Genomic DNA, 14,650 nt, shown 5'->3' on the forward strand with positions numbered 1-14,650 from the left:
ATTACTTAGCAATACTTAAAAGGTTCCTAGTTCCACTTTGCTTTCCGGGAAAAAAAAGCTTATATTCACTCACCCCACACTCTCTCTATTATATTGCTTTTCTGCAGCATGTCTTCATTACTGCCTCTCCTATCAGCATTATCTGGAATTTCCTTTCACAGCAAAGAAAAAGTAGTGTAATACAGATGGGAGTATAACTGTTAAGAGTGGATAGGGACAGTGGTAATATGGGCTTATCTTTCCAAAAGTGACCAGGATAAAGTAGTAGACTAAAACTACATTTTATACTTCATTATGTCCCTTAAAATTTGCACTGTATTACACCAATTAAGTTAAATCAATACTCTGTACGTCATGCCATGATCTCACCACTTTACAAAAAGCTGCAGCTCTTTCAGATGCCCAAAAGCTCAGAGGTCTGGGAAAAGCACAGCATGATAGACTCTTATATTCTATTGCTCAGGTTTACCTTCAATGGGATCCTAGGAGTTTGAATGTCAGGCTTACAAAAAAAAAAAAAAAGTTGTGTAGATCAGCACTTCCTGAACTTATCTGCAGAGATCTGGCTACTCACATGGCACTAGCTACTCATTTTCAGCTGCTTCAACAGATATCTATGCCCTTTGTGATGAAGTAAGAATGCCTTAAAAAAAAAAAAAAAAAAGCCACCACTGAGAAGCAGCCAGCCTGTATGCTTCTACTGGGGCGGTTAACTACACAGAAAACAGCAGCAATCCTTTGGAACCAGAACTATCTGTGGGAAACGAATATCCAAGGAAACATATATCCAAGGAAACATTGTACAAAGCAACCAGATTGTATGTTTAAGGAAGAAGAGGACCAGGTGGTCTGGCAACTATCCAGGGAAGTATGTGGCGGGAGAAAGACTAGGCAACTTATAACCATGCAGGTAAGTAGGGGGAAGAAAGTAATAGAAAGATAAGGGAGATCAAATGAAGAGCAAAAACAGACCATGTAGAGTCATGACAACACTAGGGCTACCTACATCTCCAAATAGCATTTAACGTAGAACATCAAACTGTTAATGTTTACTTCCCTTGTAAAGCCCTTGAGAACAGGATAATCTGTTTATTGATCTTAGGAAAAACAGTCCTTTCAAATTAATTCAACAACAATACAAAACCAGGGTGATGGACAATTCCTATGGCCTGGTCTACACTAACCCCCCCCACTTCGGACTAAGGTACGCAAATTCAGCTACGTTAATAACATAGCTGAATTCGAAGTACCTTAGTCCGAAGTTACCGCGGTCCAGACGCGGCAGGAAGGCTCCCCTGTCGATGCTGCGTACTCCGCTCGCCGAGCTGGAGTACCAGCGTCGACGGCGAGCACTTCCGGGATCGATCCGGGGCACTTCCGGGATCGATCCGGGATCGATTTATCGTGTCTTAACCAGACGCGATAAATCGAACTCAGAAAACCGATTGCTTACATCCGGACCCGGATGTAAGTGAAGACGTACCCTAAGTGAAGGACTGATTTTGAAGTGTACTAGTCTGGTGCTCTACTGATGACACTGTATCAAGGTTCAGGAATCCTTGTGCTACTCCATTTAGCTTGAACTTGACTATTGCCCTTGCCAAGCATAGTTTCATGCACTTCATCTCTGAAAGATTTAATCAAGGCACATCATACAGGAGACCAATAAAGGCTTTCCTCATGACAAGTCACTTGAAGTTGTAAATACAGCTTCTGAATACAATACCAATGTAACTATGAAAAAAGGTATGTGAAAAGGCAACAAGATTCAATGAATCTGCTTCTGTGCCACCGTATAATTTGGCACTTCAAACAGGGATTCCTTTGTCAGCATGTAGAGAGATGTCTGATAGCACTATGGTCTGCTACTCTACTCAGTAAAGGTTGGCATACACCATCCCTGCTACTGATTAATGGCCACAGATGGGAAAAGAAAGTAACACCTTCTTTGAAAGAGAAATAGAGTACTACCACTAGTTGAAGGCCAATACCAAAGATGAAAGGGTTATTCACCAGTGTGATGTTGCACCCCATAAGGCTCTACGAAAAATATGCTTATGAATGTATATATGACATAACTGGAATATGTTTTATGCTACATATGCCATGTAACATCTCTGTAAAGGTTGTGATCTACTGAAGCTATTCATCCTATGTATATGCACGTGTCATTATTGTATTTGAAGTTATGAATATTGGCAGTATACTTGTTTGATTTTAAATAGCCTTAGTAAGGCATTTGGTCAGCTTCTTTAGAAAGAAATATGCAAGTTAAGTACCCAATCAAGAAGCACTTAATGGACAATGGATCTTGGAAGGCTCCAATCCACATAAGAAGTCTACATGAGGACGTTCAAGGTAGCATGTGAACCATGGTTGCTACCTGCAAGTTCTGAGTCATGCATGGACATGCGACTTGCCCATGTGACTCCAAAACTCCATCTTGTAGCTGGAATTCTATATGGGGGAGGGAGGGGTATCCACCCACAAGAGAAAGTCTATTTAAACCTCTGGGAGATCCCTCCATTTTGTCTTCAGCTGGCTCAAGAGATAGCCTCTCCACCCCCAAAGGATACCTGAAGGAAACTGGAACAAAGGACATTAACCATGGGGTGTGTGTGAGTGAGTGCTGGACCCAGACTAGAAGGAGACTAGTCTGTAAAAGGAAGCTTACTGGAACACCTCGGAGGATGAGGTTTTATCTGTATTCAGTTTCTTACTGCATTAGACACAGACTTGCATGCTTTATTTTATTTTGCTTGGTAATTCACTTTGTTCTGTCTGTTACTACTTGGAACCACTTAAATCCTGCTTTCTGTATTTAATAAAATCACTTTTTACTTATTTAACCTAGAGTATGCATTAATACCTGGGGGTGAGGGGGCAAACAGCTGTGCATCTCTCTCTATCAGTGTTATAGAGGGTGAACAATTTAGGAGTTTACCCTACATAAGCTTTATACAGGGTAAAACGGATTTATTTGGGGTTTGGACCCCATTGGGAGTTGGGCATCTGAGTGTTAAAGACAGGAACACTTCTTAAGCTGCTTTCAGTTAAGTCTGCAGTTTGTGGGACGTGGTTCAGACCTGGGTCTGTGTTTGTGGCCAGCAAGTGTGTCTGGCACAACTAGGCAGGGCTCTGGAGTCCCAAGCCGGGAGGGAAAGCAGGGCAGAAGTAGTCTTGGCACAGCAGTTGGCAGACCCAAGGGGGTTTCTGTGATCCAACCCGTCACAAAGTTTAGAGGCAACATCTCCAATGTCTCTGCTCAGTTTACCAAAGCTGAGCAAAAATGGCATGATTGTCATTTTCACATATAACTTTGTTCTGAATAGCTGTGCAATTGGCCAGAGTAACGTCATTCACTCTGCTATCAATTCACAATATTTTGACCCTCCCTGACATCAGGAGCTACATATAAACTGGTAGCAGTTTTCCATCATCATGTTCTTATTACGCCTCTGGCGTTTAGGGGTGTCAAAGCTCTTCCACTCCTGTCTGTTTCTGGCAAGTCTTTCAATAGTTCCCCAGCTGTGCCCCAGGTTTTTCAGTTCGGCTTCCACAGCTCTTTGCCATGTTGTTTTCGGGCAGCCTCATTTTCGCTTGCCTTTAGGTGTCCATCTTATTGCTACTCTGGTGATGGAATCAGTTTCCATCTGAAGTACATGACCGATCCATCTCCAACGCCTCCTGGCAATGATGGTGCTCAGAGCCTCTTGGATGCACTGTGTCAATAGAGCAGTTTTCCATAAACAGCCATTAACAGGAATACCCAATTTTGTTAATCCAAGACTCACGGAATCAGAGCTATGTTCTCCGTAAGAGGGAAATGGAGTCCAAGAGGTTCTATGGCAGTAGAGTGCAACTGCTGGCCAGCAAAATGCAACAATTTAAGGTATTTTTTGTCACAGCCCCCTTCCCGAGGAAAGCTGCCAGCGCAAAATGGCCTGGATAACTTGTCTCAAAGGCAAAAGGGAAACCTTTCAAGAAATGCAGGAGAGAGCACCACAGTCTGAGGCAAAATGGAAACGTTTAGCCTCAGTCGGTGAAGCAGGTTGACAAAGAGGAGAACAACATGAGTGGGTAGATGAGAGTAAAACAATACGTATCCAACACAGTAGGAAGAAGATTATTCGATTAACTGGCAATGAAAGGACTTTTGGATAATGTCACTCTGCTGACTATTTGCAGCCATTTGGACAGGTAAAGTCAGAATATCAGGAAACCACAATGACTGTGATCCTTTAATGTTTAAATAACTAATTATAGAAAACATCCAATTTAGAGATAATATCTGTATAAAGAGTTAAAAAAAAATAATCAGACACCGTCTTAGTTTAGTGTAACTCAGAAATTCAAGTAGAGTCTTCATTTTATTTTGTATACTCTATCAACTCTGTCTAGTCATTTCCACCATTTAACCTGAATAATCAGTGCTCTGTATAGGGAGAAACATTTAAAATGGAACATGTTCTAGAGCCACAAAAAGTGCCAGGGGGCTCAAGTACAAGTGTAGCTTCTGAAGGTCAGTTAGAGAATTAAACAGTACTAGATTTCAAGTTAATTAAGATCCTAAAATATTTTAAACTTGTTGGGCAAATAATTTTGAAGTCACAAATCCCTTTCACGTAGTGGCTTTTGAAAATGCAAACCCTTAAACCACAGTAACGGTCAGAGGTACTTGGGCATTTGGAAGTATTTAAGACTCATGTAAAAACAGATACTGCTCTCTTCCACTGTTAGAGGGCAGTTCCAAAATACATTACATACCGTTGCTGACCAAAGAGTCCACACTCTAACTCCCCCATTTTCATATCCAGGCCATACAAACCTGGTTACTCCATAGTAACCAACTGACATGCTGAATCACAGCATTACAGAAACCTAAAGATGACTCACAATGCAGGGATTTGCACCACCATTTTCAATTTACAGGATGAAAAGAAAATGAAATTTTGGACACTGAAAAAAAAAGTCACTGAGACCAAAAAACCAAGAGAACAATTTGAGTGTTTCAAACTTGTTCTAAGTAGAGTGCAAGCATTTTTAGGCAATTGTATAAGCAGTGCAGGAGCTCCCACAAACTCTGGTGAGCCAGGAATGAAGCATATTTTGGTAACCACCCAGAGCACCTCCTCTTGGCTCAGAGGAGAGCCATAGATGTAACGGTGCCGACCCTCCTTTACTTTGTTTCTGGATTTGATACCGTGACTTAACTACTAAATTTCAACTGATTTCTGCTGCCCAGCCCCCTATACCGCCTGGGCTTTGGAGGATGCAGAGGAAAGTAGGTCCTCCCTGCCCCGCTCCCTCGGGACTCTAGGTGCGTTGGCCGCACTGACCTTGCAGCTGGTCGTCTTGGCGAGGGGGAGAGGAGGAAGAATCCAGCTGAAGAGCTCAGCCAGTCTGTCTGCTTCCCCCCCCCACACACACACCTACCACCAACAAGCAGCGAGGGGGGCTTCCCTCACCTAGGGTGACCAGATGTCCCGATTTTATAGGGACAGTCCCGATTTGTGGGTCTTTTTCTTATATAGGCTCCTATTACCCCCCCACCCCGTCCCGATTTTTCACATTTTCTGTCTGGTCACCCTACCCTCACTGCCCTCCCTACAATGCCCAGGCCAGAAGGAGAATGCAGGTGGGAGAAGGTACCCGCCCCCTCAGCCCCATAGTGCCCATCACCCGGCCCGAGGGGGAGGGGGGAACCACTAGCTCCCCGCCCCCTCAGGCCCAGAGCGCCCGCCACCCATCCCCTCTCCCTAGTGCCCGCCCTCCCCTGGCCTTACTCACTGCGCCCCCATAGCGCCCTTGATGTGCGCCTAGGGCTCCCTGCCCCGCCCCCCAGGAAGCACTGACCTGATGGGGCTGATGCGCAGCTGCTCCTCCCGCAGCCCCCGCCAGGCCCCGGGCAGGAACTCCTTGCACCACAGATACGCCTTGCGGCGGGTGCGGGAGTCGGGCTCCTCCTCAGGTGGCGGCAACGTGGCCGGTGGCTGGTGCTGCGGCGCCCGCACCCCCGCCAGCTCCTTGCCCTCGGCCTCAGGGTGAGTGGGCGGCGACGGCGGCTGCCCCGCGGCGGGCAGGACCACCCCGGGGCCGGCGCTACAGCCGAGCAGCAGCCCCAGCGGGGAGGGCTCGGTTTCGCCGTTACAGAACTTGGTCTTCATAGCGCGGGCGGACGGGCGAAGCAAATCGGTGGGGGGAGCTGCGCGCGCTCGACTCGATACCCGCAGACGGAATGCAAGAGGCGCGCGCCTGCTTCCCGTTCTTATACCCGCTGGCACGCGGACCCGCTCACCTCACTCACACCCCCTTCGCCTCCCTCCCCCTCACCCCCCGCCGCCCTTTCTGATTGGCTCTCGACCCGCACCAGTCGTGCGGGCTCGGGCAACAGACGCCTCCTGATTGGCACAGAAAGGAAGCAGCGGCGCCAGCTGCCGCAACGCAGGCTTTTGTGAGGGGCACACAAGCAGCCGATTGGCTGCTCTCGGTTGCCCCGGCGATCGGTGCGGCTCGCGCGCGCCTCACAATGATGTGGCGAGAGAGAGGAGACAGAGCAAGGTGATTCACCCCCGAAGGTCAGCCCCACCTCCCCCCGCCCCGCGCTCAGCCTCCATCCCCCTCCCCTCTGAGCTCCGCCCCTCAGCCCCTCCTCTGGGCTTAGCGCCCCCTCACTGTGTGATCAGGCTCCACCACCCCCCTCCTCGTGAGCTCAGCCCCCAGTGCCTCCATCTCCCAGCTGTGCCCACCCCCCCGCCCCTCGGTACTCAGGCTCCATCCCTCCCGGTGTGGCTCCGTCCTCCCGCTCCAGCTGTGCCCGCCATCTCTCTCTCACCCTCCTAGCACAAGGATGCTCTCCTGCTGTGCTCAGCATCCACCTCCGTGGGTGTGTGGGAGGGGGAGGACATTAAGCCTTAGCAGAGCTAGGCAGTCACTGGAGAGGAAGGCAAAAGGTGGGGCATAGCTAGAGGTGTACTGCTGATAAGCTCTGAGTACAGCTGGACAAGCAGAAGAGGGGGCCTGGAGCCAAGCTGAGGTCACCTTGTTTTAGGTTTGTTTTAACACCTGGGAATTTAATATAACATTATTACATCATTCAGTAGCTAGTGTTTAATTGACTTAATATGTCCTGGGGTGTTAGGCTTGGGGTGGCAGTGCCATCTGTCTAATGCAGTGAGCATTGTTGGAGCTGCTGCTGCGCAGGACAGATTGGCTCATGGTAACCAGGAGTTCCTTTAGCTCAAGCTCTTCTGGAAAGATGCAGGCTAATTAACAGTCTTATTCAGTTGGAGTTGAGTCACACAGGGATGACAAACTGCACACCTTTGCCCTGTACCGGAAGGTGAACTCCAGAGGAAAATTTGTTTCTGTGTACATCGCTTTAAAGTTTAGTTTTGTTTTGTTTTTAAAATCCATTTGTTTTTTACATTAGAAATATAAGAAATATCATGCTCTGACTTCGTTTTCTTGAAAGACTGGCAGTATTTGCCGTATTGGGATGGTGACATCCTAATCCGCTGAAATCAGTGGCAGCTTTCCTAGCCCTCAAGTGGAGTGGGAGGGAGTGTTAAAATTGCCTAAGACTTAATATCTTCTCTTGTCATAAAAGAGCAATAAAGGAACAAGCCACCTTTACACCGCCATGATCCTGAGCTACCTCTCCCTCAGCCAGGTCCCCCAGCATACATAAGAACATAAGAATGGCCATACTGGGCCAGACCAATGGTCTGTCTAGCCCAGTATCCTGTCTTCCAGCAGTGGCCAATGCCAGGTGCCCCAGAGGGAATGAACAGAACAGGTAATCATCAAGTGATCCATCCCCTGTTGCCCATTCCCAGCTTCTGGTAATCAGAGGGTAGGGACACCCAGAGCATGGGGTTGCATCCCTGACCATCTTGGCTAATAGCCATTGATGGACCTATCCTCCATGAACTTCTCTAGTTCTTTTTGGAACCTTGTTATAATTTTGGCCTTCACAACATCCCCTGGCAACAAGTTCCACAGGTTGACTGCGTACATCAGAGCAGCTGGAGGGCTCTTCTAATATCGGCGGCTTCAAGGGACCAGTATAGTAGCCAGGGCCATCCCTAGGCATATGCAGCTGTGTAGGGCACCATGAAATTTGGGGCACCAAATTGCCCCAAATTTCACGGTGCCCTAGAACTGCGTGCTGCATATGCAGCAGCACCAGATCCAGTGGTCAGCCCTATCCCCTGGCCGGCCCCCCGGCGGGCTGTGCCTACTGCAAGGGGCAGGGCAGTCCAGGGCTCTGGAGGTGATTTAAAGGGCCCGGGGCTCCCCGCGGTGGCAGGAGCACTGGGCCCTTTAAATCTTTGCCTGAGCCCGGCTGCCGGAGCCCCGGGAGCCAGGCTCCGGTGAGGATTTAAAGGGCCCAGGGCTCCCCGCAGCGGCCGGAGATACTTCTCTCTGTCACTCTCTAGCTGGACTGCTCTGGGGATTAAGTCTCTAGCCCAACTCCTGACCCCAAATTTCAGTGCAAAATCTAAAGGAACAATTATCCAATCTGTTAATGAACCCTCCACACTTTCTTAGACTCATTTGTGCATTTCCCACTCCAGCAGGTTTCAACCTGCCCCCATCAATCTTCATGCTATTCTCCTGTTGGTAGAAAACCAAGTTGGCTTGTCCAAGGAGCAAGCAAAGGGGGAAATACCTTTTTTTTTGTGGCAATGTCTCAGCCTATCCTCTGCTACAAAATGGTTTCCCTGGTTCTGGCCTGTTCATGATGGCATCAGGAGAGCATGCTCTGGTCTGTTAAATTGAAGACTGGGTCTAGGAAAAAAAACACAACCTGAAAGTAATCTAGTTATTAACAATCCAATTGGGGGACTTACCCCAAAGGAACTTCTTGCGTTAAAACATTGGGGGAGTGGGAGAACGAGGAAAGGTAGCTACCCTTTGTTAATAATATGGCTCTTTATACAGGGTGCTGGAACAATTTTTATAGTGGGAATGCTGAGAGCCATTGAACCAAACTGTACACCCTGTATATAATGGAAACCACTTCAAGCAGGGGGTGCGGCAGAACCTCCAGCACCTATGTCTCTATACCACCATTTATCTGAGGAGCTCGGAGTGTGTTGTGAGGGTTCATTAGCTGCTGTTTGTAAGTATTACAGGAAACTGAGGTCAATGATTTTCCTAACATCACAAGACAAGTCAGTGGCAGAGGTGCAAGTAGAACTTAGGGATGCTTACTCAGGCAGAATTCACATTCACTTCAACAGAGTTGTCTGAGTAAAGACTTAAGAATTTGGTCCAAAATACATACAGGAATTACTTTATCACTGGAATGCAGCTGTGGGTGAGGTGGAAGGCAATAACCTCTGGACAACTGAGGGTACGTCTACACTACGAGATTAATTCGAATTTAGATAATTCGAATTTGGGAAACAGATTGTATAAATTCGATTGTGCGCGGCCACACTAAGCACATTAATTCGGTTTTTAACCACATTAATTCGGTGGTGTGCGGCCACACTACCCCATTAATTTTAACCACATTAATTCGGTGGTGTGCGGCCACGCTACCCCTAATTCGAATTAACAAAATCGATTTTGGTGCTACTCCGCTCGTCGGGGTGGAGTACAGAAATCGATTTTAAGTGCCCTTTAATTCGAAGTAACTGGCTCCGTTGTGTGGACGGGTTAAGGATTAATTCGGATTAACGCAGCTAAATCCGAATTAAAGTCGTAGTGTAGACCAGGCCTGACACACACTCAACCAGTTGTGGAAGGGGAGTATTTTTTAGCTAAGGACATGCATCAAATACTAGTTTTCTAGTTTATTGATACCCATTCTTTATGATGAAAAGGTGACCAGAAAACAATCAGTGATAAGTGCTCATGGGAGCCTAAACTGTGCCTTGAACAGGAAGAACATTATTTCATTTTGTTTGTATTGATTCCCTCTTTGCTTTTTCTACTGTAGCCATACACTGGGCTAATGGCTGCTAGGGGTATATGTATGCTGTGGTGAATCATAGAATATCAGGGTTGGAGGGGACCTCAGGAGGTCATCTAGTCCAACCCCTTGCTCAAAGCAGGACCAATCCCCAGACAGATTTTTGCCCCAGATCCCTACATGGCCCCCTCAAGGATTAGAGCTCACAACCGTGGGTTTAGCAGGCCAATGCTCAAACCACCGAGCTCTCCCTGCCTCCACCAAAGCTTCTGCTAACAATCTCACAAACCCACAGTAAGAATGAGCATCCAAAACCAGCCCAGGTTTCATTCAGTAGCACCTTGCATGCAATCTATGTGCGTGGTAAGGAGCATGCTCCCATTGGCAACGTGTGTGCTGGGGGGAGGAAGTATGCTTACAGTGGTGGTGGTGGTGGGAAAGGCCCAGATGAGACATCTGTCACTTGTTAGAGTTGTATGTTGCACCCCTCCCAAGACTTATTCACGTCTGTCAGTAATGTTTCAAAGGCAGCTGATGCTGATTGCCTAAGGACTTGATAACATTAAGATACTTCCATGTGCAGATGCTTGGAAAATAAAACAGCCAAACCAGTTAAAACTCACCTTCCCGTGTTCAGGTATTTCTTGTTAACAGGTAGTAAATCCTGTTGGATTTCATTTTAATATTTACTAAACAAACAGACTGCTGGGGGAGAGAGAAAGCTCTGTACTTGGACAAGCTAGTACATACCTAACTAATTCAGTTGGCAACTAAAAGAAAAACATTAATAGTTCCCCTTCCCCCTCCAATTTCTGGTACCCATGTCTATTAGATAAAAAGACCTCACTGCCCCCCCAAAATTGCCAGACCTATTTCTGTAACACTTGCTTCAAAGTCTGTTGTCCTGTGCGCATTTAAACTATATGATGAAGTAGCTCATAGGCTAATCCTAGAATGATTTGGTTTACCATATAATCAATTTTCTTCTCCCCATAAGAACATAAGACTGGCCATACTGGGTCAGACCAAAGGTCCATCTAGCCCAGTATCCTGTCTTCCGACAGTGGCCAATGTCAGATGTTTCAGATGGAATGAACAGAACATGTAATCATCAAGTGATCCATCCCCTGTTACCCATTCTCAACTTCTGGCAAACAGAGGCTAGGGACATCCAGTGATGAGCTGCCAAAATCTTAGGAACCGGTTCCCTACTGGGTCTTCTGCGGCACGGCTCCGGCGGGTGAAGGACCCGCCACCGAAGACCCGGTAGGGAACCACCCGGTGAGTACATTTCCCCCCCCCATCCGACCTCCACCCATGTCCTGCCCCCGACTGCCCCCCTCAGAAACCGCAACCCATCAACTCCTCCGCTCCTTGTCCCCTGACCACTCCTTCCCAAGACCCCCCACCCTAACTGCCCCCAAGGATCCCACCCCCTACCCAACTCGCCCTGCTCCCTGTCCCCTGACTGCCCCGACCCCATCCACCACCACCCCAACAGACCTCCAGAACTCCCATGCCTACCCAACCCCCCCCTTCCCCATCCCCTGACTGCCCCCTCAGAACCTCTGCCCGATCCAACCCCCCCACCTGCTCCCTGTCCCCGGGACTCCCTGCCCCTGCCTTATCCTCCCTTACCCCTGCCAGAGCCACGCCGGGACCGAGGCCCGGGCCAGAGCCGCGCCACCCACCAGAGTCGGGGCTGGGGCCGGGGCCAGGCCGGAGCTGCGCCGCCCAGCCAGAGTTGGGGCTGGGACCGGAGCCGTGCCGCCTGGCCAGAGTTGGGGCCGGAGCCGCAGGGCCGGAGCCGCTTGGCCGGGACTGGGTCGGGGCGCTTGGCCGGGGCCGGGCCGGAGGGAGCCACTCGGCCGGGGCCGGGGCCGCAGGGAGCCGCTCGACTGGAGCTGGACTGAGCCGCGCTGCGCCTCCCTGGAGCCCTCCTCACGCCCCCCCGCCCCAGCTTACCTGCCGCTGCTTGTTTCCAGGCTTCCCGCGCGAACATCTGATTTGCGGGAAGCAGGGGAGGGGGAGGAGAAGGGGGGAGGAGCGTTCAGGGGAGGAGGGGGAGGTGAGCTGGGGCCGGGGGCGGGGTGGACAGCTGCCGGAGCTTTATCAATTGTTAAATTTAAAAGCCCTTTTAGAACCGGTTGTCCGGGCTTCTAAATTTAACAACCGGTTCCTGCGAACCGGTGGGAACTGGCTCCAGCTCACCACTGGGGACGTCCCTGCTCATCCTGTCTAATAGCCATTGATGGACCTATTCTCCATTAATTTATCTAGTTCTTTTTTGAACCCTGTTATAGTCTGGACCTTCACAATATCTTCTGGCAAAGAGTTCCACAGGTTGACTGTGCGTTGTGTGAAGAAATACTTCCTTTTGTTTGTTTTAAACCTGCTGTCTATTAATTTCATTTGGTGACCCCTAGTTCTTGTGTTTTGAGAAGTAGTAAGTAATGCTTCCTTATTTACAGTAACTCCTCCCTTAACGTTGTAGTTATGTTCCTGAAAAATGCGACTTTAAGCGAAACGATGTTAAGTGAATCCAATTTCCCCATAAGAATTAATGTAAATGAGGGGATTAGGTTCCAGGGAATTTTTTTTCACCAGACAAAAGACTGTATTATATATATATATATATATATATATATACACATACATACACACACACACACACACACACACACAGTATAAGTTTTAAACAAACAATTTAATACTGGTACACAGTGATGATGATTGTGAAGCTTGGTTGAGGTGGAGGAGTCAGAGGGTGGGATATTTCCCAGGGAATACCTCACTGCTAAATGATGAACTAGCAATTGGCTGAGCCCTCAAGGGTTAACGCTCACACTACAAGACAGCAGGAATGGAGGGAGGGGAGACAGCTCGCAGATAGAGACAGAGACACACACCGCGTGTGTGAGAGAGTTGGCTGACATGCAACAAACCTCGATGCCAACTCTGCCCACATATCTACACCAGCGACACCATCACAGGACCTAACCAGATCAGCCACACCATCACCGGTTCATTCACCTGCACGTCCAACAATGTAATATAAGCCATCATATGCCAGCAATGCCCCTCTGCTATGTACATCAGCCAAACTGGACAGTCCCTACGTAAAAGGATAAATTGACACAAATCAGATATTAGGAATGGCAGTATACAAAATCCTGTAGGAGAACACTTCAATTTCCCTGGACACACAATAGCAGATTTAAAGGTAGCCATCCTGCAGCAAAAAAAACTTCAGGACCAGACTTCAAAGAGAAACTGCTGAGCTTCAGTTCATCTGCAAATTTGACACCATCAGCTCAGGATTAAACAAAGACTGTGAATGGCTAGCCAACTACAAATGCAGTTTCTCTGCCCTTGGTGTTCACACCTCAACTGCTAGAAGAGGACCTCATCCTTCCTGATTGAACTAACTTCGTTATCTCTAGCCTTACTCACTCTTGCTTGCATATTTATACCTGCCCCTGGAAATTTCCACTACATGCATCCGAAGAAGTGGGTATTCACCCACGAAAGCTCATGCTCCTATACGTCTGTTAGTCTATAAGGTGCCACAGGACTCTTTGCTGCTTTTCCTCATATAGAAACTGTTCCATACCCCAAATAATTTTGTTGCCCTTTTCTGAACTTTTTCCAATTCCAGTATATCTTTTCTGAGATAAGGCATTGCTCATTGTGCAATAATTTACTATGCTAGCTATGTATGTTAGGATAATAGGTTTTAATAATTGAGGCTGAAATAACATTTGTAATAGCACTTGTGACTCGAGAGCATGGTTAGTCACGAGTGATGCAACTCTTTCCTCTGTTTAGAATGTGTTTAGAGAGAGGAGTCTAGCTGCTTGAGCTTTAGCTCAGCTGTTTCTATTTGTGTAACTTTCTTGAGGTTCAGCTTAGCTAAAGCCATAAAAGCTGTTACAAATAGGTTTTAATAACCCAAAAGGAAATAACCTCACATATATAATGAGCATAGTCATTCAATTCATGGTGCACAAATTTGTTGTGGGGGTGGGGTTCTAAGTCTATTGCATGCCTGAGACTGCAGTAATGGTTGTGGTCGGACTGTGTGGTCTGGAGGGGAATTACTCCGTCACCTCTGAAGCTCTCATCACAAAACTATGCCTACTTTGAAAGTGTCCTTGCTGACAGATGTCATAGTTGCCACAAGCTTTTGTAGAGGGGCTATGGTTGGAGAGCAACTTAAATGGCAGCCTTGTAGATAGTCTGAGTGCCACAGCTCATCCATACACTCTAAAGGAGTGCAACATTATCTTAAGTTAGCCAAACTTTTTCATGCCTGAGTGCGACAGAACGCATCTCTGTATTCATACCCTAATGTAATAATCTTTGTACAAAATGTGCCTTGTGAGGCATCTTTTGAAAACTAATAACTTGCTGGTCAATACTACCATGTTGAAATGTATGTAGCAACATTATATGTAAAGTTATGAACATAAACTGAAATCATGACAGAAGTGTGTTTACTAGACAAATCTGGTAAGTGCATGAATCTGTTTCTCAAAGACAAAGGACAAGTTGACACACTTAGCCAGGTGTCATCAAAGCTAGCAGGCCATCATCTATCAAGTGGCCATTCTTTGGCATGGAAGGGAGCGGGAAGGCAAGAGATAAGGCAAATCTGCTTTTGAGCATACACAGGTGAAAAGAAACAGCATGGAACTTCCTCCACCAGACTCCATGTCTCCTTGC

The 14,650-nt window shown here is 47.5% G+C and overlaps 1 protein-coding gene across 1 annotated transcript in view; it reads right to left on the reverse strand.

Annotated features, from left to right (window-relative positions):
* The window catches only part of CHKA (choline kinase alpha), a 34,610-nt gene extending 28,338 nt beyond the window's left edge, over window positions 1–6,272 (reverse strand). Inside the window, exon 1 of the mRNA XM_024209519.3 lies at window positions 5,857–6,272. Within this exon, the coding sequence (XP_024065287.1) occupies window positions 5,857–6,167 (311 nt within the window). The 5' untranslated portion in view covers window positions 6,168–6,272. The remainder of the gene's footprint in view (window positions 1–5,856) is intronic.
* Window positions 6,273–14,650: the final 8,378 nt, after the last annotated feature.

This window comes from Terrapene carolina, unplaced genomic scaffold (genome assembly GCF_002925995.2).
Source record: "Terrapene carolina triunguis isolate 2854851 unplaced genomic scaffold, T_m_triunguis-2.0 Scaffold250, whole genome shotgun sequence".
Classification (NCBI taxonomy): Eukaryota; Metazoa; Chordata; order Testudines; family Emydidae; genus Terrapene; species Terrapene triunguis.